Below are 25,459 nucleotides of genomic sequence, written 5' to 3'. Positions count from 1 at the left end.
TGCATTTCTAACTGTGCGCGCGTTCGGCGGGTTCCGTTAAAATGGCGAGCCGATGGAGGAGTGCATAGTGATAGAGACAAGAGTGCTTTTTTCTATCACACCAGCAGGAGGGAGATATCTGTACAATGGCGGCTTTGGATCAGAAATCGCCCAACGTGCTTTTGCAGAGTCTTTGCTGCAGGATCACGGGGAAGAGTGAAGGTAACACCGCTAAATGAGCAGGAGGCTGAAACGTCAGCTGGGCTAAAGCTAACTAGCTTCATTCAGTACTGAGCTGATGATCGAACCTTACCGTGAACCGGCTTTATCTAAAAACACACATTATTACTTAATAATCATCATAATCGTGAGATTTTTATATAATAATATTGTAGTATCTTGTTTTCTGAAGAGCTGGCAAGCTGATGCTCGATATGTTGTCAAAGTTTAACCCTTTCCTTTCCTGCATAAATGATTAAATAATAATAACAATAATAATAATAAAGCAAGATTATTTTATTACATGTTTATTACTTAAAACTGCATGTGTTATTAATTTGGAGCTTTTCTAAAAAAAATCACTTGGATTAATACATATCAGTAAATAAATAGAGATTGTCCATGTGCAGGAATAAAATGAGTAAAAATGTACAGAACATTAAATCTGAAAAGATCATTTATAAACCATTATAAACAATAATTATTAAAATTCACGATTTTTTTTCTTAATTAAAAATGTGATGATGATGATGATGATGGGAAAAAAAATCATTTTGGACCCAAATATGGAAATCTATTTTTTTTTAAACCTTTATTCGTCACATGCACACTTCAAGCACAGTGAAATTCATCCTCTGCATTTAACCCATCTTAAGCAGTGAACACATGCACACACACTCAGAGCAGTGGGCAGCCACACCAGAGCGCCCAGGGAGCAGTCAGGGGTCTGGTACCTTGCTCAAAGGCACTTCAGCCCTAGGCTGCCCCACATCAACTTAACTGCATGTCTTTGGACTGTGGGGGAAACCGGAGCACCCGGAGGGAACCCACGCAGACACAGGGAGAACATGCAAATGCCACACAGAAAGGCCCTCGCCGGCCGCTGGGTTCGAACTCAGAACCTTCTTGCTGTGAGGCGACCGTGCTAACCACTACACCACCTTGGTGTAAATATATGCCTTGGCAGTATATTTAAGACTACTGCATTATGCAGCTTATTTCTTCAATAAAAATGTTTTTCAAAAAATGCAGTACTGTTCAAAAGTCTTCAGCACCCATATATATATTTTTAGTACAAACTTTTGTTATATCTCATCTCATTATCTCTAGCCACTTTATCCTGTTCTACAGGGTCGCAGGCAAGCTGGAGCCTATCCCAGCTGACTACGGGCGAAAGGCGGGGTACACCCTGGACAAGTCGCCAGGTCATCACAGGGCTGACACATAGACACAGACAACCATTCACACTCACATTCACACCTACGGTCAATTTAGAGTCACCAGTTAACCTAACCTGCATGTCTTTGGACTGTGGGGGAAACCGGAGCACCCGGAGGAAACCCACGCGGACACAAGGAGAACATGCAAACTCCACACAGAAAGGCCCTCGCCGGCCACGGGGCTCGAACCCGGACCTTCTTGCTGTGAGGCGACAGCGCTAACCACTACACCACCGTGCTGCCCTTTTGTTATTATTATTATTATTATTTTTTTTTTTAATTTTATGATGTCGACAGGCAGCATGGTGGTGTAGTGGTTAGCGCTGTCGCCTCACAGCAAGAAGGTCCGTGTTCGAGCCCTGTGGCCGACGAGGGCCTTTCTGTGCGGAGTTTGCATGTTCTCCCCGTGTCCGCGTGGGTTTCCTCCGGGTGCTCCGGTTTCCCCCACAGTCCAAAGACATGCAGGTTAGGTTAACTGGTGACTCTAAATTGACCGTAGGTGTGAATGTGAGTGTGGATGGTGGTCTGTGTCTATGTGTCAGCCCTGTGATGACCTGGCGACTTGCCCAGGGTGTACCCCACCTTTCGCCCATAGTCAGCTGGGATAGGCTCCAGCTTGCCTGCGACCCTGTAGGACAGGATAAAGCGGCTAGAGATAATGAGATGAGATGATGTCAACATTATCGAGTTGGGACAAATGTATGTTAAGAAAGAAAGCAGCATATTACTGTATGTAAGAGACGACTTTTAAGACAAAAAAATAATAATAATAATGAAGGCTACTGGGTTTTGGTGCAAAATGAAGAAGCAAGTGTGACAGTCATCGTGTCCAGAAGAACTGTGCGGTGTCTCCCATAACCCGGTACGGAAAGTATGAACCGGAACGGGACGGTACATTACAATAACGTTATGTTTTCTAAATATTCAGGAGTTTCATACTTAACATCTTGTACTCACACGTATCACTGTCATGTATTCTTTGATTATCCAGCATTATTATATCCCGTCACATTGTATTAACATTATATTCATGATATTTTCAATCAAAATTAATCTAAAAGCCCGGAACTCCAATTACAGAATATACCTTGGTGTGCCGTCACAAAGAAATCCCGTGTGGCGGAACGAGTAAAATGTGGTTTCACACTGATTAATTGTGAAAACGTGGGTCATAAAACAGAAGCACAGATCAAAAAAGATAAGAACTTGAAATGTATATAATGTCAGCTGAAGAAACGAAAAGGTAGCGGTAGGGGAAGAGGCAAGAAATTGTAAAATAAATGAATAAATAGTAGTTAAGTTATATGTTTTGACAATAAAACAGCTAAACAATATATTTTGTTTTTCTTCTAAGTTTATTTATCATACGTGATGGGATGGGTTCATCTATAAAGGCGGGATGACTAATGTAAGTACCGATTAATAAAATGGTGGGCGTGACGGATGTCTCTGTGAAACTGGAACAAAAAGGTAAGACTATACGTAATGTAAATAAATGTCACAAAAATGGTATTGCGGGACGGAACACTTGTTATACATGGGACGGAACAGCATATAAAAACCTGGAAGGCAAATTTAAATACGCGACGGTACTGTTCCGTCCCATACCGGGTTATGGGAGAAGCGAACTGTGGCTGGTTCTGTAAGATGCTCAGTAAAACCTACAGCTCATTTCCTTATAAACCTGCACTTATTGTACCTGAGACTACTATTTTTTAAGCAAATGGATATTACACCAAATATTGAAACTTTGTTTCATTTATTATTGTTTACTGCACTTTTATTTTATTTAATATATATATACAGTGCTGAGCGTAAATGAGTGCACCCACTTTGAAAAGTAACATTTTAAACAATATCTCAATGAACACAAACAATTTCCAAAATGTTGACAAGCCAAAGTTTAATATAACATCTGTTTAACTCATAACATGAAAGTAAGGTTAATAATATAAACTTAGATTACACATTTTTCAGTTTTACTCAAATTAGGGTGGTGCAAAAACGAGTACACCCCACAACAAAAACTACTACATCTAGTACTTTGTATGGCCTCCATGATTTTTAATGACCGCACCAAGTCTTCTAGGCATGGAATGAACAAGTTGGCGACATTTTGCAACATCAATCTTTTTCCATTCTTCAACAATGACCTCTTTTAGTGACTGGATGCAGGATGGAGAGTGATGCTCAACTTGTCTCTTCAGAATTCTCCAAAGAAAATAATTTCTTTACACCACAAAGGTGAAGGCTACAAGATCAGCAAAGCTTTACTTATCAGTCAGAATACTGTAGCAAAAGTGGTCCAAAAATTTAAGAAAGATGGAACTGCGACCATCTCACAGAGACGTCCAGGTCGTCCACGGAAGTTAACACCTCGACAAAGTTCACTGCAGTTATCTAAAGAAGTAGAAAGCCAAACTGGGGTGACTATTTCCCGTGACACAATACGGCGTACACTGCAGAGGAATGGCATGCATGGATGCCGTCCACGAAAGAAGCCTCTCCTAAAGCCCAGGCACAAAAAAGTACAGTACTGTATATATTTATACAGCACTGTATATATTTTTACACTTGGGATTTTGTGTAGAAGGTTAGTCCCAAACCCAAAGCTGTGCTCTGAGAGACATTACTGCATTGAAAATGACAAACAAAAATCAGGATAGTGATTTATGTAAAATTGCAGTCGCCAGTAATTTGGAGGTGATTGTCCATCTTGTATTTTTCTAAACTCCGCCCTAAATCAACTACCAGTAAGTAAGACAGAGTTGAATAGATCTGTGGTCTTTTCATGAACTCTGGCCGTCTGTGAAGTCCATGGCATTACTGTACAAGTTTGTGCATATCAACTGTAATCTCCAGCATGATTCTGTCTTTATTAAAGCGATGTTTCCGGTTGAGAGTACGCTGTGCGCATTGTGGCTGCCGCTTCTCATCGGAGCTTTATATTTTATTTTATTTTCCCTTTTGTTTTTCTTTTTTGTGTTTTTGTTTAAGTGTTTTGGACACCGGTTGTGGTGTAGCTCCGGACCCAGTTTTGGGTGTCGGTTCCCTTCGGGCCTTGGTCTGCCGTGGGTGATGCCTGTGCTCCTTGCTATGGACTGCAGTGAGCTTGTCGTTCTTTTAACATCAGGGTTGTCCAGCGCTCTGTGTGGCGGTGCTTTTGGGCTTGGTGCAGTGTTCTGAGCGATGTTGCCCGGTGGCGTCACGGCGGCTGTGCAGGTGGTTTGGGACGTACCAGAGCTCTGTGTGGCGGTACTTCTGTGCTTGCTTTGTGGATCCATGGCGAGGTGTTCCGAGCTGTGCTGGCGGTGTGGGATTTATCTTTGTGCACCTTTTGGTGGGACTGTGGCAGCTACACCATTGGAATGGCATCCTGACCTCCTTTTGGTGGACTTTTTTTTTTTCTTCCTATAATTGTAAAGTGACCTTGGGTATGATAAAGTCGCTATATAAATTATTATTATTATTATTATTATTATTATTATTATTATTATTAAAATTACCTATCAGATACAGCCCAATATATTCCTACTTTAAGCTTTCTGGATATAATAAAAGGTTTCAGTCTGAGCAGATTGTCAGCTATTCTTGCATATCAGCACTTAATTGCTTGATGATGAACCTTCCTCTTTAAATATGTCTGTGAAGGTTCTCAGGCTATGTTTACATTAGACCGTATCTGTCTCGTTTTCTTCGCGGATGCACTGTCCGTTTACATTAAACCGCCTGGAAACGCCGGGAAACGGGAATCCGCCAGCGTCCACGTATTCAATCCAGATCATGACAGCTCCGGTGCTGTGTAAACATTCAGAATACGCGGATACGCTGTGCTGAGCTCTAGCTGGCGTCTCATTGGACAACGTCACTGTGACATCCACCTTCCTGATTCGCTGGCGTTGGTCATGTGACGCGACTGCTGAAAAACGGCGCAGACTTCCGCCTTGTATCACCTTTCATTAAAGAGTATAAAAGTATGAAAATACTGCAAATACTGATGCAAATACTGCCCATTGTGTAGTTATGATTGTCTTTAGGCTTGCCATCCTTCCACTTGCAAGTGGTAAGTGATATGCGCTGGGATCACACACACAGCGGCTCAGTCCCGAATCACAGCTTGTTCACGTCACTCGCGTGCTCTGTGAGCTGCGCAGGGCTGGAGTGCGCACCCTCCAGAGGGCACTCGCTGTTCAGGGCGGAGTGATTTGGAGCGCAGGATGCCTGCGGAGCCGAGCGTATCCGTGTATTGGCGTTGCTGTGTGCACGCAAATCGTGTATTGGTGTTGCTGTGTGCACGCTAATCGTTTTAAAAACGTTAATCTGATGATCCGCTGATACAGTCTAATGTAAACATGGGCTCAGTCATCCAAGTCATCGTAAACCGTAGGTGCTAAAGAAGGCAACTGGACTTGCTTGAAATTCTTGAAGATATTCCACCTCTCATCCGAAAGGCTTCTTCTGTTCTGTCTGACTAGTGGGGAGCTCCAGGTATTTATCCTCTATCCTCACTGACCCGCAGATCACCCTAACGACCCTCTAGGCTGCTAACGCCGTTCACACCCGGTCTCCAGTGACCCTAACACCTACAGGATGACTGAGAGCATCAGTGACCCATGTGACCTCAACGACTCTCCTTAGGGTCGCCTTTGGTCCACTAGAGTATAAATACCTAGAACTCCACACTAGTCAGACAGAACTGAAGAAGCCTTCCGGATGAGAGGTGAAACATCTTCAAGGATTTCAAGCAAGTCCAGTTGCCTTCTTTAACGCCTACGGCTTCCTCTTTAAAAGCTTTACTGGTGAACAAATGACAGAGAAACTCTCAAATAAAATGAGATGAGATAAGATCAACTGTATTGATTCCTATAGAGAAAAATTCATGTTATAGCTGCTCCGAGTAGAAGAGAGTGAAGAATAATAAATTAAAAATGCAATATACATGATATATAAAATGTCTATACTCAGATATTGCACAAAACTGAATAATAATATATCTACTAAAATATTTAACCCTTTCATGCATAAATGACGAAACGTATTACTCAACAGGAATCAAAGGAGTGAAATGGGACGAAACATTACCCGGGAAAACGCATACAAATCTTTTTTTAATCACTTTTTGGATCTGAAATGATCGAAAATAAACATTTTAACACACAGCAGTTGAAATCTTTAGTCGTGTGTCTTAGATTTTTTTTTGTTACAGTCTGACTTTTTTTATTTAATGAAACTTTTTTTTTTGCACAGAAAGTTTGTGTGGAGATGTGCGCCACTCATTACTGTCAGCCATGTTGGACTGATGGAGCAACGCTTAATAATAAAATGAGTGATAAAGATCAGGATAATGGTGTATGTAGCACTGGAGTTGATTGGCAGTGATTCCCATTAATTTTTTTTTTTTATAAAAACAGCCTTAAATGAATAAAAGAATGAGTGAGCGAGTGACAGACATACAGACAGACACCATCCACCAAAGGGTGAGGTAAAAGGATGAGTAATGAGTCAGTGTTGAAGTTAAAGTAGAATTATGGTTGGTTGGTTAGTTATTGGTTGGTTGTTTGGTAAGTTAGTAGTTGGTTGGTTGGTTGTTAGTTAATTGGTTAGTTAGTTGTTAGTTTTTTGGTTGGTTGTTGGTTAATTAGTTGTTGGTTGGTTGTTAGCTGGTGGTTGGTTGGTTGGTTGGTTGGTTGGTTGGTTAGTTGTTGGTGGTTTGGCTAGTTAGTAGTTGGTTGGTTGTTATTTGGTTGGTTGTTAGTTAATTGGTTAGTTAGTTTGTTGGTTGGTTGTTAATTAGTTTTTGGTTGGATGGCTGGTTGTTAGTTGGTGGTTAGTTAGTTGTTTGGTTGTTGGTTAATTAGTTGTTGGTTGGTTGTTAGTTGTTAGTTAGTTTGTTTGTTTGGTTAGTTAGTTGTTTGGTTGGTTAGTTAGTAGTTGGTTGGTTGTTATTTGATTGGTTGTTAGTTAATTGGTTAGCTGGCTGTTAGTTTTTTGGTAGTTAGTTAGTTAGTTAGTTAGTTAGTTAGTTAGTTAGTTAGTTAGTTAGTTAGTTAGTTAGTTGATTTGTTAGTTGGTTGGTTGTTAGTTGGTTAGTTGGCTGGTTGTTAGTTAGTTTCATGTGAATTTTTTCCGTTTCCGGTTGAGAGTATGCCGTGCGCTTTCTGGCTGCTGCTTCTCACCGGAGCTTTTTATTTTATTTAATTTTTTGTTTTTCTTTTTTGTGTTTGTGTAGCTTGATGTTTGTTTTTGTTTGAGTGTTTTGTCCGCCGGTTGTGGTGTAGCTTCAGACCCAGTTTTGGGCATTGGTTTGCCGTGGGTGATGCCTGTGCTCCTCACTATGGAATGCAGTGAGCTTGTTGCTCTTTTAAAATTGTAGTCCGGTGCTCTGTGCGGCAGTGCTTTTGTGCTTGGCGCGGTGTTGCCTGGCGGCGGCTGTGCGGGACTTGTTTTTGTGCGCCTTTTGGTGGGACTGTGGCTGCTACACCACTGGAATGACATACTGACCTTTATTTGGGGTACTCCCCCCCCCTTATAATTGTAAAGTGACCTTGGGTATTGAGAAAGGTGCTATATAAATTTAACTTATTATTTATTATTATGTGAATATAATAGTTGGGAAAAAAATGAACGCAACAGAAAACTAGGCAAAAAAACCCAATCTCGTGGCATTTGAGATTTTCAGAAGTCTCCTACTTCCTATATCTGAATGAGAACATCATTAAGCACAGGACATTTAGTCGACTTGAGTAAAAGTCCAAGCGATTACGTTTCAATAATACTTGAGTAAACTACAAATCTTCCGAAATAGCACAGTAACGAAGTACAATTACTGAAATATGTTCCACTCTTGTTGGTAATACGACCCTCTTGCTCTCAGATGAGGTCAAGCCAACTTCATTAAGACCTTTTGGATAAATATAATCTCAATATAGAGCTTAATGCAGTATAATGACCATGAGATGCAATATAGAGTACATTACTTATGTCTAGGTCTCATGATACCTGGCGTCATCTTTCCACCTGCCCCTTACTGCTGGCTTTTTTTTCCTTTTTTTTTTGTGTGTACACTTATCCCGAGGTCACACGATTAAGCCATGAATTCACATCCCTTCTCTCTGCAGCTGATGTGGCGCATCAATTCCAGTACGCTGTACGGGTCATCGGGAGTAATTACGCCCCCACCATCGAGCGGGACGAGTTCCTGGTGTCCGAAAAGATAAAAAAAGAATGTGAGTTATGAGGATTGTAAAATCCTGAGGCAGTACTACAGATCACTTTAATCCATCCTGAGCACCGTGTTTGTATTTAAAACCACATCCTACAATATTAAAGAGTGTGTTAAAATAGTACACGGCTGATTTGGATTTGTAGTGTGTGGTTTCTTTTGTAGTAGCTGCAGCTGGTTAGGCATTTTTGATGTGTGTGTGTGTATGTGTTCTCTAAAGTGTTGAAACAGAGACGAGAGGCAGACGCAGCTCTTTTTTCAGAGCTCCACAGAAAACTCCAAACCCAGGTCAGTGCTTCATTCTCACTTGCTCCAGTTCTAAAGACTGTTCAAAATGCAGTTTGTCCGCTCAGTCCGTCATGCATTTGAATCTGTTTTGTTTGTCGTAATCAGGGGGTGCTGAAACACAGATGGTCCATCTTGTATCTCCTCCTCAGCCTTTGTGAGGATCCCAGGAAACCGTCCACCCGGGTACCTGTGCAGTACTCATCGCTCATAATCTATGATCACACAAGTGGAAATAATCTTAAACAAAGCTGTGTCAATTCAGTGATGATATAACTTTAAGACTGAGGCATGTTTAAAGCAGCAGTCTGTAAATTTTAAGGATTCAGACCACTCTTGGAGAAGCATGCCATCACAAGTCACTAGTGCCGAGAACATTTTGTGCTTCACCACAGCTCTCGGTGAACAAATAATTGTTAGGAAAATAAACATTTATTATTGATCATGGAGAACATGAGTCTCACAGTTAGAGTATGAGATGAAAGAGTGAAGAAACATAAACAAAAAAGTCGCATAGGACAGCTTTAATAACTGGTCGGTTTGATAAAATAAGGAATGTGTCTGATTTATAACAAAATATTACATATTACAGCTTTAATAGCTGGCAGTCAGATAAAGAATGGTTGATTCTATTTTGAAATAACTTCAATAACTGTTTGGTTACATAGAATAACTTCTCTAATTTTTAACAAAAGTTACACACTGCCGCTTTAAAGCTAGACGGCTTTTCGATTTCATAAAATCGGTGAAATTTAGTTCCCTCTGAAATTTGGTCATTGTGATATATGTTTATTTCTGTAATATCTCACAAAATATCAAGCCATTCTATGGCTGCGAAGTTAATTCATTTGAGGGGATTCCCGAGCAAATAATTTGCATGAAATTGCTCACTTTACGCAGTCAAGCAGACAGAGGAAGTCCATGTGCGCATGCGCAGAGTTACCTTCTTCTTCTTTTGGGTTTTCCGGCAGCTGGCATCCACAGTGTTGCATTACTGCCATCTACAGGTTTACCTTTGACCTTGCACTGACAGTTCCATCATTCTGTCGCTAAACGAACAGCTGATCACACCGAGGTGCTCGCTGACCACCGATATTTGTCAGTTTGGTCCTGCGTTTCCTTTCCTTCGCAACATAACATCTTTTCTTCTCACTTTCTGTTACTGTGTTGGTCTTTCACATTTCATTCGCACACTCGCGTCCTCCATTTTTCTCTCCTGTTTCAAATTTGTATCCCACAATGCCTTGCGCGAACAGGGAAAGCCCACCACATGATGCATGACTTAGTATCTTGTATTGGGTCATGGTGAAGCAGGAAAAATGGCGGAGAATTTAGGGCCACATAGCCCTAAATTCATTAATTGTTATATTTAAAAAAAAAAAAAAAACCTAATAAAATTGGAAGTCTGTGATTCGAATTCAGTAGCTTTCGGTCCACTAAACAAAAATAACTGGGTGTCAGGGAAAATTCTATTTATGACCTAAACTTGAAAAATCTGAAAGGCAGTCTACCTTTAATTACTGGTCAATAAGATGTGTAACAAATGTTTTTAATTTGTGTAAATAATGTTCCATAGTGCAGCTTTAATAACTGGTGAGTTTGATAAAAATAAGGAATGTGTTTGATTTTGTAACAAAATATTACATATTACAGCTTTAATAGCTGGTTAGTTGGATAAATAATTTATATTTTTCATTTTTAAAAGTTGCATTCTGCAGCTGAAATAACTGGTTGGCTAGATAAAATAATGCTTCTGATTTTTAACAAAAAATTTACATACTGCTGCTTTAATAACTGGTCGATTAGATGCGTAACACAGTATATTTCTAATTTGTGGAAATAAAGGTAAATACTGCAGCTTTCATAACTGGTCACTGAGATAAAAATAAGGAATGTGTCTAATTTATAACAAAATGTTACATATTACAGATTTAATAGCTGATCAATGTGAAAAATGATAGTAGTTTCTATTTTTAATTAAAAACGTTGCATTTTGCAGTTTACATAGCTGGTTGATTTAGATAAAATAATGTTTCTGATTTATTAGCAAAGCAAAAAAAATTACATACTTCAGCTTTAATAACTGGTCAGTTCGATGAATAAATATTTCAAATTTGTAACCAAAAATAGTTACATACTGCTGCTTTAACAACTTAGCAATTCAATAAAACAACAAATGTTCAGGATTCTCTTAGCTGCCAGATATAATGTATAGCAGTGTCTGAGATGTGTATCAGCTTCAGTCTTTGAGACCCTTCTGCCCTATAGTTTGGTTTCCTGTCAACTGATCCAGATCATTGGCTAATTATTAAACTCTTCAGGAGCTGTAAAAAGTTCTAAGGAAAGATCATGACTACTATGTGTTTCATGGACAGGCTCAGCGTGTTGCAGTTACAGGATATAATATGGAACGTTTATTAACATGAGGTAAACTGCTCTCTCCTTCTGGCAGGTGGGCAATTACGGTTCGCTGTTTGCCCAGGCTTTGCCACGCGATGCCCATTCTACACCGTTCTACTACACCCGGCCACAGAGCCTGTCTCTCAGCTATCCTGAGCGCTCAGCCCTGGCTGCCCACAACGCCTCCAGCATGGGCACCAGTGGGATAAGCAGCCTGGGCATGTACCCACTGAACGGCCCTGGTCCCAGCCCTCAGTCCCTGCTTACTGGGTGAGTCTGGTACTTACTGTTTCAATAGCCACTTAATTTCATGGGTACAAGACAGAAGACAGGTTTCAGACAAGTGTTAGATGGTGTAAATATTATTGTTAGGATAATACTGGATTGTCATGTCAGATAATGTAAACTAAAATTGCTTCTCAAATCCCTCTTAATGCACACTACCTTGGGTATAGGGCACAAATCCATGCATTCTAGGGAATTAACGGACCATTTGCCATTACATTCGATTTTTTTTTTTTTTTAACATTTGACACCTTGTTTGTTTCTGGCTTTTCTTCTTCAGGACAGGATATTTCCTCCATCTCGACTTGTTTGTCTGTTGTATGTCGAGCTTATTTGTAGCTCTGCTTATATTGTAATTGCGCCGTGAGCCTTGAATTATTCACATCCCCACCATCAGCCGCAAGCACTTTAGATATTTAAACGGCCATGTGTTCTCAAGGCCTGGATTTTAATTGATCGCTGAGTCCTTTAGATGCTAAATTCGCTGTCCCTTAAGGATTTCTGCGATGTTGCAGTTTCACCGTCGTCCTCCGTTGTCATCCTTTGTTCTTAGAAATTGACCATTAAGAGGTAATTAGCGCATTCCCATAAGCCTTGCTAATGGATTCATAATACTTTAGTCGAGAGATTATGTGCACCGCTAATAAAAATGAAACATTGCTCGAGTATTTTCAGGAATCTTTCCTTAATTAGGATTCTTCTTAAAAATGCAGTAGCTGTAATGGACCCAGTAACCCACAAGCACTTGAATTTGGTCTCCTTTGTTATCAAACTAAAAGCATGAAGATTTATCTCCTGGTGTTGAGAGATCGGGGCCGAAAAACAGGGTTCTGGACTTTTGCACTTCTTTATTAAGGCATCACTATGGGAACAGTGTAAGACAATTTTCTGTTTGTCCAGCCTTAAAGCAGCAGTGCTTGAAAATATTGGTTAAATGATAACACAAGCTTTATTCAGTCAGGAGCTCAAAAAAACAATATTGTGATGTGAATAAAATTGAACTGCTGAGAGACGGCTTGCGGTATTAATTCGTAGTAAGAGCTGGGGCGAGTTCTGAACATTTCGTATTTTGAATTGTGAAGGGTGAGTCGTCCTTGTTAAAGGAGAACTGAAGGCAAATTTTTTTATCATCTAAATTCTATTTATCTCATTTTATTAAATATAGGACTGCATTTCTGATAGCTATTTTGTCGCTGCTATAGCAAGTTATGAGTGTTTGAAATCAGGGCTTTGAACCAGAATTTTTTTCCTATTGGTTCGTTCCGAACAGAAACGGAATTTTTTTTTTTTAAGATATTTTTTTTTGGGCTTTTTGCACCTTTATTGGATAGGACAGTGTAGAGACAGGAAATGAGCGGGAGAGAGAGAGACGGGAAGGGATCGGGAAATGACCTCGGGCCGGAATCGAACCCGGGTCGCCCGCATTCATGGTATGGCGCCTTAACCACCTGAGCCACGACGCCCCCAGAAACGGAATTTTAACGTTTCCGGTTTTGGGTTCCACCATTAAATAGAAGTTCCCGAACTGGTTAGAACAAAAAAATTTCGTTCCCGGAACGGTTAATTACGTTCCCTGTCAGCTGTTTAACAAATGGCTATAAAATTATGTCTCTGTCTCATCCAGCTTAAGCCAAATGTAGGCTAATTCTATTACAACCTTCATTAAATAAGACAAGAAATAATTCAATACAATTATTATTTCAAATGTTGGCGATTTGGATTCTCAGTATGTCTTCCCATCTACACAAACAGAAAAAGTGCCAAAAATGAAAGATAATTCGTTTAGTGTGTTACCAAAGGCTAGTCAGGCCCTATGCATTGATAGGCTAACAGAGGTTAACGTCATTTAATGTTCGCGAGCCTCTCATTAACGTGAACAAATATATTGATATCGTGTTTGAAATTGATGTTTTTGAATAACGATAGACTGCAATATTTACCTCTTATTTAAGATGTGGAGATGTGATAGTAGTCCACCCTCCCGCTCTCTCCATTCAGTCAGCGAACGTCACACAGGAAGTGAACCCCAGCGGGTCATAGAAACGTGCGCAGGAGAAGAATGACTTTTTTATTTGTAGGCTACGGAAACTTTGAGGAACGAAATAAAAACCGGTATTAACCGGTTACCATTATTTTTAATAAGCGTTTCTGTTCCGGAACGTAAATAAAGTTTCTGGTTTCGTTTCTGTTCCATGTGAAATAGAAAAAGTTCCCGGTTTTCGTTTTTGTTCCTTGAACCGGTTCAAAGCCCTGTTTGAAATATGCTATGCAATATATCAGTCCATATGTCAAAGCGATGGCCGTAAACGAGATTCGTTGAGACCTGTGCGAGACATCGTAGGACGGAAGTAAAACGTACAGCGGTAATCAAAGTGACCAACGTCTGCCAACGTCGTCAAAAGACGTGCACGCCCTCTTTCGGATGCTGACGTAATCAAGCCAGAAGTTTTGTTTGTTTTGATAGCAATCAGGAAAGTTTGAAAAAAGTAGGCAGTAATCGTCATTTAAACTCGTTTGTGTGCAATATTTCGTTTGGAAAACAGTTTTCAAAATGGCGGCACTGACACCTGGCTGGCACTTCACGTTTCGAAGTCTCGTGAAGATCGCGCGGATAAGCGACGCCTGCCATGGACCAAATGAACTAAATTCAACACGGCTAAAAACCGAATAGGCCGATAAGTATAATATTTAATTGCAATTAGTTGCCAATACGAGTCACGATATAAGGTTACGAAAACTGAAAACGTAATTGAATAACACGTTAATTAAGAAATAAAGCAAGTTTAAAAATGACTTCAGTTCTCCTTTAAGTGTGTGTGTGTGTGTGTGTGTGTGTGTGTGTGTGTATGTGCACGTGTGTAGTAGAGTTGGTTCAGAATAATAGTGAGCGTTTATGCCTCTGTTCATGTGTGTATTTAATTTAAAACACAGATTCACAAAGCACAAATTGTTCATTTAAAACTGTAACAGTGCTGAAACACTGTTTAATAACTTAACACACTTCCTATAGGACTTAGCTCTTATACATAATGGTGTTTTGCAGCAATTAAAAGGAATAGATAGTAATTTTGTTGAATTTAAAAATCTGTGCTTTGTTCTGCATCACACCCTTCAGTTGCACGACGCTCAAAGTCTGCCACGTTAAACAAAGCCTCCATGAGACAGTTACTTGATTAGTGGGTTTTTTTATTTAAATTTTTTTTATTATTACTGAGATATTCTTCTAATCTGGATCATAACTCATTAGCAACTGCTTTTTGTGTGTGTGTGTGTGTGTGTGTGTGTGTGTGCGCGCGCGTGCGTGCACACTTTAGTCCCCAGACTGGACCTGATCCTGCACGTGGCGCTCGTCTGGCTTGGGCACTCCCGACCACCGGGGCGGCTCCACTGAACTCCCGACCTACAACAGGACCCGCCCCTGGCCCCACCTCCAGTCCTGCCCCCAGACTCCCTCACAGACAGAGACGGGACGGTGACACCGGTGGTGAGTCTGATCACCATGGCAACCTGATTAAGCTGACAGCAAATGTGCATGTCCAGGTCTTGGTGATGTGAATTATATTCATGTTTTTGGTGTGATTTCATTTATTTATTTATTTTATTTTTTTGTTTCAGTAGTTTAACTCGGGTAGTAATTTGGGAGAAATGTACAAACTATTGACTGACCCAGCTTTGAATTTAAAGGTGCATTAAGCAAGATCAAAATTTGTGAACATTAGATCCCTAGTGATTGAGTAGGTGAAGTTTAACAGCACTGGAACAGTATTTTTACTTTTTGAGCCCGTCCCAGTCCCACCCAGTCCTGACAAAGCTCCGCCCACAATCTGGCTTCAGCATGACCTCACTTTCAAATGATGAGGTTGGCTTATTTATTTATTTATTTATTTATTTATTTATTTATGGCATCACCTTACTTCATTTAGATATTGATGATAAAACATTTGTTGTACAGCATTGCGAAAGAGTTCAGACTCCGGTGTCTGCCATGTGCAGGCTGGCTAATGGTATTAGCATTTTAGCCGACCTTTGCTTTTGCCCACCTGGCTGTTCAATACACTGTCTAAAACCCAAGTTATAATCGTATAAATACATGAAATTTGGCTCATCCTGATTTACTGCTGTGAAAATGTTTGAGTGCATTCTCTCTCTTTTTTTTTTTAAACTGGTGTAAACTTGGTTTGGTTTGGTGCATGGAAATGTGATCCGGTAATCTAGCATTGAATACATTTCTGTAAAGCTGGTTCATCCAAAGCATTGCCTTCCCTGGTTCTCCAAATGACAAAACAAAAAAAATTGTGGTTTTTTTTTTTTTTTATTTAATATTTATTGAGGATGCCAACGTCATAGGTTGATTTACAGAAGGGTCCTTGAAATAATAAATAACAAAGAAATTAAATATAAACTATAAAAGTGATACAAAATAAAATATAAAAAACACATAATTTAATAAAGTGGTTTACATCAACCCATGAATAATGAGTGAACTGAGGAAAAAAAAAACAGGTCAGATCAAAATCTATTTAAAAATAAATAAATAAATAAATTTGTTTCGTAAAGCCGGATATTCAGGAGCTGTCTAAGAGCAATGTCACGAATTGAGGCTCCATCTCCTTTACCAGTAATGAATTTCTCCATCTTTAAAATGTTCTGCCAGTGTTTATTCTGATTGTTTTTTGCTTTTTTCCCTCAAAGCACAGCATGGGTTTTTTTGCTCACTTTACAAGTATCTGGCTGCGCTGGGCGCTTACCGATTTCAGCCATATTTTTTCTTTCCGACCAAACAGAGATGGGGCGGAGTGAAGGTGTTTTGGAGTGTCTATAAAATGACTGACAGGAGTCCCATCCAAACCCAAACACACACTCCAGCCTTCAATACAATTTCCCAAATACATTTTCTCAGCCACATAATCCCGTGTGCTGAGACCCAGCTTTAAACATTTGTTTCATCATGTTCTCTATACTTTCCCAGGTTATTTATAATACTTAGAAAAAATATACTGTTAGACCTTTTTTAAAAGGTTCTACAGTTCCCAATTTGAGCTGTATTTCTGCATGCATCACAATGATTGAAAATATTTCTCTCGTTCCTGTGTGTGTGTATAGTGAATGGTGCAGATGTGGTGCACGTGATAATCATCATTCTGGATAAATCCATGAAACATATAACCTGTAGTGTTCGTTAGAGGTGGAATGAATAATGGTGTCAAATTGATTAGCCAAGTATTCTACACTAAACACGAATGAAAGGTCAAGTTGTTTTCTTTGCATGTTAAAAAGGAAAGGTTTTTCCAAGGAGGTGAATTTTAAGCTAGGTCATAGCATTGTGAAATGTTCTCCTTGTAAAAAAAACCCAAAAAAACCTTAGCTAAGAACAAATTGTACCTTGAAACCTATTTCAAGGTACAGTTTGTTCTTAGCTCGGGTTTTATAAATTTTATATGAGCGGAACTTTTTTTTTTCTCCGAAGTACAGTCTTGCCTTCAGTTTAGTCGGCCCCAGGACACTGTCCCTCTCTGCTTGGACAGATATATGAGTGTGACCTTTACGGCTTTATTTCTCTCTCTCTCTCTCTCTCTCTCTCAGCTGAAATCAGTGAGGGCATCCTGGTCCGAGACATCCTTTACGTCTTCCAGGGAATTGACGGCAAATTCATTAAGATGTGCACTCCCGAGAACTGCTACAAAATTGATTCAAAGGTGAATTCATAACTGCTGGTCCATGAATAATGTTTTGTTCGGGTGATTTTGCCCCGCCGCTAGTTTACAGCTCTAGCTTAACCAAAATTAAGTTTATATCCCAATTTTATACCATTAATGTCGCCGATTGACCAGGAAACCCTGAACAATTGGTACTAAGTGACCCTAATCTTTGCTTACCGTATAAAACTGTTTGTTATAAATGTGTTATTCTACCTGTGGGTACGTAAATGAAGAACGATAAAGCGGATGAAACTGTGCTATGGAGTTTTTCTGCAATAATTACCAAGCAGTACTCGGGTTGTTTGAGACACCCCTGTCCTATAGTAACCTTGAGCAAGCTTAAAAAAATAGAAATATTGGTTTACCTGCTCTCCCAGTCATCCCAATACAAAAGAAACTCGATCCATAGTCAAGGTCAACCCAAGCTGGAGAGCCTTCATCTGCGCGAGTGAAAGGAATGAATTTTTAAAGGGGCTTCCACAGGTGCCTTATGTTTGTCTGGTATCCACGGACCCAGACACATGAGCCAATAAACACCAGCCCTGTGTCCGAAATCGCTCCCGACTCACTATATAGTGAGGACGCCATTTTGTAGTGCTGTCCGAAACCTTAGTGAGGATTATTTACACCCTATATAGTGCACTCAAAGTATTCCACAATGCATCACGAAAAGTAGTTTACAACGATGGTCATTAACCAAAGCAATATATCCCATCATACATTGCGGTCGCGCTGAAAGAAATCAAATCAAAAGACTCAAATTTGATTTAATAAAAGGCAGCAGCAAAGTAGAAAGTATTCAGCCTTGATGTAAAAAGACCTGAAAGATGCAGGTACTTTGTATTGATTAATGTATGAAATACGCTCAGTATAATATGGATTTATCACAAAAATACACGCATGTATTTACTATTTTGAAAACCCACCAGCCGACTGATCCGGCACGTTTTAATTGTGCGACAGTAATGACGTAAATACCAGCGCGACAGACAAGTGTCCAAAAGCGTTTTTTTTCTTTTTCATTTTACCAATGAGCTCACTATATAGTCCTCTATATAGTAATTCCCTATATAGTGAGTAGGGCGTAGTGAACGAGTGAGCGGTTTCAGACAAAGGCCCAGTCTTCCAAAGTTGACAGCGTTGCCTTCCTAAATTAAACCAAAAGAGTGTAAACCTTTTAGATGGCGTAAAATGTATTTGATTCTGTAAAGTTTTGTCCGTGTGGTGGCGATAAGTGTAACGTTTCATGGCATAAAGTTTTCTTGAACAGTGTTTGATGTGAAGGTTTCTCAAACAGTTTTTGATGGTGTAGATTTTCAATGTTTGGTCCAACGGCGTTTCATGGGGGACGTTTTTGCTGAAGAGCATTTGATGGTGCGAGGTTTTATTAAATAGTGTTTGGTCGTGTAAAGTTTTGTCAGATGGGGTTAGGTGGTGTGAAGTTTTGTTGAACTCTGGTGATGTTTCTTTAACAGCGTTTGATTGAACAGTATTTAATGGTGTTGTAGAACAGTGTTTGATTATTATAATGTTTTGCCTAACAGTATTTAGTGGTGTAATTTTTTTGCCTATCAGTGTTTGGTCATGTAATCTCATGCCACACTCAACCCGCCGTAAGTGTTTTGGACATGCACGGGTCGCAGGGTCGCGGTGAACCCGGGGGAAAGTTTGGGGGAAGAGTACGGGCAAAGTACTCGTCAAGTACAGGTTGCATTCAGCAGAGGGTAAGAGAGAGGAAGTGATTGGGAAAAGATGGGACAGAGGCCACCGCCTCGCGTTCTGACATCGGTATTAGCAAAGCTAATATCACTTCATGCTGCTCCTCAGCTTCTATCATCTGCCTATAAAGGTCCAACTCCCTCAGTCGTTGCAGCGGTATGGCGACAGCCATCTTCTTCCCTTCTACAATGCTACACACTACATACAGTAATCAGTTCCTTGGTTCCTCCCCCAATATATACACCCAAAATCTTGCCCCTCGTGTCGCGTGCGCTGTGCTAGCCGTGCTGCTGACTTGGTTCAGGCGTACAAAAGGAGTACGGGTCCAGTACGTAGTGCATGCGTTCCTGATTTTTCGCAAGACCCGTAGAATTTGCATGTGCAGAACTAAAAGTCTGCACAGCCAGTCTGCGACCTTCTACGGCGCTGAACACGCGCAAGTGTCGCGCAAGTCTCAAGCACGGTTTTGACAAATTTTTTACCATAGACCGCCTGTAGCAGCACGTACGGTGGGTTGGGGGTGTGGTTTCAAGTAACAAGCTGCGCCATCAGACAAGATCAAAGTTGGGGGCGGGTCTTCTGGTTGATTAATTAACCAATAATAACTGTTGTAACTAAAACTCACCTTTGCAAAATTGTTTTTTATTGGTAAATCTGAAAAGGTGTCGAGAATTATGGAATGTCGATAATTGTAGCTGCTGCTCTATTAAATATTTTTTTACAGTCACTGACTAAAGCCTAGGTCAAAACCGGACGTACGATTTTTTGGCCGTGCGATTTTTGGCGTTTCCCAAATCACTGCATTTTTTTGTTCGTGGAGAAAGACGCACGTTGGCCGTAAGTTTGTCTTGCAACCTGAAAAAAACATAAGCACCCGTAGAGTTTGTTTGACATGACAAAGAACCTCTGCGGCTGGTCTGCGGCCAGTCTACGGCTCGAAAATCAGCACGTCACACGCGCACCCTCCGTGCGTTTCTTGCGTTTTTTGCACATAGACCGGCCGTAGGAGCACGTACGGCCAGTTGTGACCGAGGCATAAGAGGCATGTCAATACGCTTCGTAAAGATATCATTTATTTATTTATTCATTTATTTAAATGCAATACAACTCTCTCTTAATTCATCTCAAAGTGCCATTGATTGATGGCTGCTTTAAGATGAGTTGAACTGGTCTAAAGTAAAAGAAGCTGTGTTTAGACTGTTTGTTTGTTTTTCCCTCCAGGTTCCATTGTGTAAGTCTTTACGAGACACCAGTAGCCGGCTAGCGGAGCTCGGCTGGCTTCATAACAAAGTCCGGAAGTACACAGATTCTCGAAGTTTGGATCGAGCCTTCGGATTGGTCGGGCAGGTACGGATGATGTCGCAGTTCTGGAAAAGCAGCCGTTTCTCACCACATCACATTTTCCTTTCTTTTTCCTTGTTAAATATTTCTCAAATAAATCTTTCAGAAATTTCTAAGGTAAAATTTCTTTCATACTGCATCAGGAAAGTTTTATTGGAACTCTGTGAACAGAAACTAGATGTTGTGATATGTGTGCGCCATGAACATTGTTACATATACAGTGTTAGATGTATAGAACGTACTCAGAGTTTCCATATCAGTAAAAAATTGGGTTTGAACAAAACGCTAGAAGTGTTTGAATTTAGGATTTTAAAATGCACGTGCTGAAAATTTTCCATTTATATGAGAATCTGTTAATAATAACCTGTTAAAATTGATTTCTGTACCAATTATATTATTTTATTTTATTTTCCTTCCTTTTCATAATTAATGCTTAACCCTTTGATACAAAACATGGGTCAAAAGTGACCCGGCTGAGTTTTTATCTTCTATATCTTTGCAATAAATTAATTCCATCATTCAGTATTCAAGGTATTCCTCAATTAACTTGTTTTTGATCATCATACATCCTTATTTTATTTTTTCCTTTCTTACTTTTTGAATAAAAACCCTTTCTAATGCACAACATGGGTCAAAAACGACCTGCATTCATTTTCCAGGTTATTTCATGTATGGCTGAGTGTTTCTATGATATACTTTTGAAATAAATTCATTTTGTCATTTACTTTTCCAAACATGCAGTAAATATCTTGTTTTTGTTTAGCACAACTCATCATTTTTATTTTTCCTTTCTTAAGTTATGAACAAGCAGAGCTTTTGTAATTCTACATCAAGTTTACACACATGGGTCAGAACCGACCCGCATGCATTTACTCCAGCGTTTGGTGGGAACTGTGAATTGTGCTTGTGTCAGACATTTCACAGCTCAGCACGGCGCCCTTTGCCCATCTAATACATGTAAGTAATGTTTTTCAATTGTTCTAACATTACCTTAGAAAAAAATGGATTATGTTTAGGTTACCTTGAGAGTGAGTCGATTACTTGTCAGAAAGTTACAAGTAATTACTATTAGCTACCGAGCTGTTGACATATTCTACTTTAGTTAGCTAATTTTATTGTAGTTGGCTTAGCTAACTACATAGTTAATAAATAAATAACTGGCCCCATTCACTGCTAAAGTAATTACTTGAAACAAATTATTATTATTATAGTATTAAGACATTTAATTTTAAATCACACTTGGATGACCCATGTGTAGTAATATAAAAAGTATTTTTGTTCATAAAGTAGGAAAGAAAAAATTAAATTAATGATGTGTGGTAATTAAAAACAAGATATTTAAAGAATACTTGGAAAATTCAATCATAAAATAAATTGATTTCAAAAGATAGAGCAAAGAAAAACTCAGTCAGCATGAAATAACCTGGAAAATGAATGCGGGTCATTTTTGACCCATGTTGGGCATTAGAAGGGGTGTGCATATGTTTTGCATCAAAGGGTTAAGGGTTTTTATTTTCTTCCCGAAATATTGATTTTTAAATATTTAATTTTTTTTTACATATGGCTGAAATGTTTTCATAGCAGAACATCGAAACTAAATATTGTGAATCAACTTCATCAAAACGTCTTCAAGTATTACGATATGGTATTTTTGCCTTCTTACTCATATCTGTGTAAAACTATACATCAAATCTATATAAAAGGTTTACACACAGATAAATCTTGGATTGAGCAAACTGCTTGAAGTTTCTCAAGTGTTTGAATTCGCGTTTTTGGAATGTAAGTCACAGGTGTGTCTCCTGAATGACAACCTGACCTCATTAAATCATGTTGAAAAATACAGTGGTGCTTGAAAGTTTGTGAACCCTTTAGAATTTTCTATATTTCTGCATAAATATGACCTAAAACATCATCAGATTTTCACACAAGTCCTAAAAGCAGATAAAGAGAACCCAGTTAAACAAATGAGACAAAAATATTATACTTGATCATTTACTTATTGAGGAAAATGATCCAATATTACATATCTGTGAGTGGCAAAAGTATGTGAACCTCTAGGATTAGCAGTTAATTTGAAGGTGAAATTAGAGTCAGGTGTTTTCAATCAATGGGATGACAATCAGATGTGAGTGGGCACCCTGTTTTATTTAAAGAACAGGGATCTATCAAAGTCTGATCTTCACAACACGTTTGTGGAAGTGTATCATGGCACGAACAAAGGAGATTTCTGAGGACCTCAGAAAAAGCGTTGTTGATGCTCATCAGGCTGGAAAAGGTTACAAAACCATCTCTAAAGAGTTTGGACTCCACCAATCCACAGTCAGACAGATTGTGTACAAATGGAGGAAATTCAAGACCATTGTTACCCTCCCCAGGAGTGATTGACCAACAAAGATCACTCCAAGAGCAAGGCGTGTAATAGTCGGAGAGGTCACAAAGGACCCCAGGGTAACTTCTAAGCAACTGAAGGCCTCTCTCACATTGGCTAATGTTCATGAGTCCACCATCAGGAGAACACTGAACAACAATGGTGTGCATGGCAGGGTTGAAAGGAGAAAGCCACTGCTCTCCAAAAAGAACATTGCTGCTCATCTGCAGTTTGCTAAAGATCATGTGGACAAGGCAGAAGGCTATTGGAAAAATGTTTAGTGGATGGATGAGACCAAAATAGAACTTTTTGGTTTAAATGAGAAGCGTTATGTTTGGAGAAAGGAAAACACTGCATTCCAGCAAAAGAACCTTATCCCATCTGTGAAACATGATGGTGGTAGTATCATGGTTTGGGCCTGTTTTGCTGCATCTGGGCCAGGACGGCTTGCCATCATCGATGGAACAATGAATTCTGAATTATACCAGTGAATTCTAAAGGAAAATGTCAGGACATCTGTCCATGAACTAAATCTCAAGAGAAGGTGGGTCATGCAGCAAGACAACGACCCTTGTTCTACCAAAGAATGGTTAAAGAAGAATAAAGTGAATGTTTTGGAATGGCCAAGTCAAAGTCCTGACCTTAATCCAATCGAAATGCTGTGGAAGGACCTGAAGCGAGCAGTTCATGTGAGGAAACCCACCAACATCCCAGAGTTGAAGCTGTTCTGTACGGAGGAACGAGCTAAAATTCCTCCAAGCCGGTGTGCAGGACTGATCAACAGTTACCAGAAACATTCAGTTGCATTTATTGCTGCACAAGGGGGTCACACCAGATACTGAAAGCAAAGGTTCACATACTTTTGCCACTCACAGTTATGTAATGTTGGCTCATTTTCCTCAATAAACAAATGAGCAAGTAGAATATTTTTGTCTCATTTGTTTAACTGGGTTCTCTTTATCTACTTTTAGGACTTGTGTGAATCTGATGATGTTTTAGGTCATATTATGCAGAAATATAGAAAATTCTAAAGGGTTCACTAACTTTCAAGCACTACTGTATAGTATTGTGTGCTCGATTACGGCAAAAATCATAATCAATTTTGAGATAACGATTATTTAACACAATTATTTATTGACTTTGGAAACATTGTGTTTATTGAACTTTAAAAAAAATCAAATCTATACAACTACTACTACTACTACTACTACTACTACTACTTATTATTATTATTATTATTATTATTAGTAGTAGTAGTAGTAGTAGTATTAAACTAATAATAATAATGTATGTTTGCCTCATACATCCACAGGGACATCTTATAAACCTGTTAATAATTATTTTTACATTTTAAAGATGATTATTTTAACAACAATAATGTAAATATAATGGTGTTTATTAAAGAAACAGATGTGAAGCCTTTAAAACTGAATTAAATCGATGACTTGGCATGCTAGCTCAGTGGAGCACAGCTTATCGCTAGTATAAATTAGTGGTTTAATAACACGCACGTAGGTAAACGACTCGCCTGAGGATTTACTGCTATGTTCTGTGTGGAGTAAAAGTCAACAGTGACCCTGTAAGGTTTATTACTGATTAGTTTTGAGTTAAAGTGAAGTCAAAGTATCATGTGTACAAAATCATAACTGAAAATAAATTTTGATTCATCACCCAGCCCTGTCGGTTGGTGCAAAGACAACTGAATGCATACACACACCGTAGTAACAGAATGATGATATAAAAATATTTGGAAAATACGTATTTAATCCAGGCTGGCTGGAAAAAAGAGGCGTTGCGCTCTTGGGTCGTTCTTAACGATACTAAATTAGTGCTTTAAAAGCCCTTGAAAGCCCTGGAATGTCATCTCTGTGATCTCGAAAAGGTGGTAAAGTGCATTTCTAAGAATATCCATGTGTATAAAAGCAGGACATTCTCTAAGACAGTGGCACAGGAACCAGGGTGAGAGCACTCGGAGCTCGCTCCTGCAGGACGGGAGAAACGCTGTGAGCCTCATTGCCTCGTGTTCACTGTGTGTTTCAGGCACAAAGTCAAGTCTTGTTTGTTGTGCTGTTCAGTGACTTTAATTTGCACGAATGGTGTTAAAATGTACTAAAGCAGCACACTGGGACGAGACGATCCGCTTTTCCCCTTTCCCATACGGTTATATTTTTATAGCTTCCTAATGTGTGTATGTACAGTATGTATGGGTTATGCACATATATAAACATTATACTGCTCAAGATTTCAGTTAGAAAGGAGGCTCTGAATCTGTCTGTGTTTTGTTTTGCTCTTTCCTTCTTTTTTTATCTTTGTTTTTTTGTTTGGCTGTTTCTGCTTGTTAGTTTGGGAGGTCCGGGTTTTTTTTTTTTCTGTTTGTCTGTTTTCTTCAGTCTGGCAAAAAAAAATTTTGTTCTGTTTTCTGACATTTTTGTCTGTGATTGTTTGTCTGTCTTGAGTTTTTTCTGTTTTCTTCTGTGTTTTTGTTTCTCTCATGTTTTTATCTTGTTTTTCCTCTTTGTGTTTTCTAATACTTTTGTTTCTGTCAGTCTGAGTTTGTTTCTTCCTGTTTTTTTTTTCCCTGTTTGTTTCTGCCTGGGTCTTTTGCTGTGTTTGTCTTTTGTCTGTCTGTGTTTCTGCCTGTGTTTGTTTCCTGTCTGTTTGTCTTTTGTCCGTATTTGTTTCTGCCTGTTTGTTTTTTTGTCTGTGTTTGTCTTTTGTCTGT

At 39.3% G+C, this 25,459-nt stretch overlaps 1 protein-coding gene across 1 annotated transcript in view; it reads left to right on the top strand.

Moving 5' to 3' along the window:
• tubgcp3 (tubulin gamma complex component 3) overlaps positions 1-25,459 on the top strand; it is a 60,189-nt gene continuing 34,730 nt past the window's right edge. Inside the window, exons 1-8 of the mRNA XM_060898852.1 lie at positions 1-201; positions 8,537-8,644; positions 8,861-8,928; positions 9,034-9,111; positions 11,378-11,595; positions 14,925-15,094; positions 17,194-17,306; positions 20,250-20,375. Of these exons, the coding sequence (XP_060754835.1) occupies positions 126-201; positions 8,537-8,644; positions 8,861-8,928; positions 9,034-9,111; positions 11,378-11,595; positions 14,925-15,094; positions 17,194-17,306; positions 20,250-20,375 (957 nt within the window). The 5' untranslated portion in view covers positions 1-125. The remainder of the gene's footprint in view (positions 202-8,536; positions 8,645-8,860; positions 8,929-9,033; positions 9,112-11,377; positions 11,596-14,924; positions 15,095-17,193; positions 17,307-20,249; positions 20,376-25,459) is intronic.

Source organism: Neoarius graeffei, chromosome 18, assembly GCF_027579695.1.
Source record: "Neoarius graeffei isolate fNeoGra1 chromosome 18, fNeoGra1.pri, whole genome shotgun sequence".
NCBI lineage: Eukaryota > Metazoa > Chordata > Actinopteri > Siluriformes > Ariidae > Neoarius > Neoarius graeffei.
This window is presented reverse-complemented; position numbering and strand designations above follow the sequence as displayed.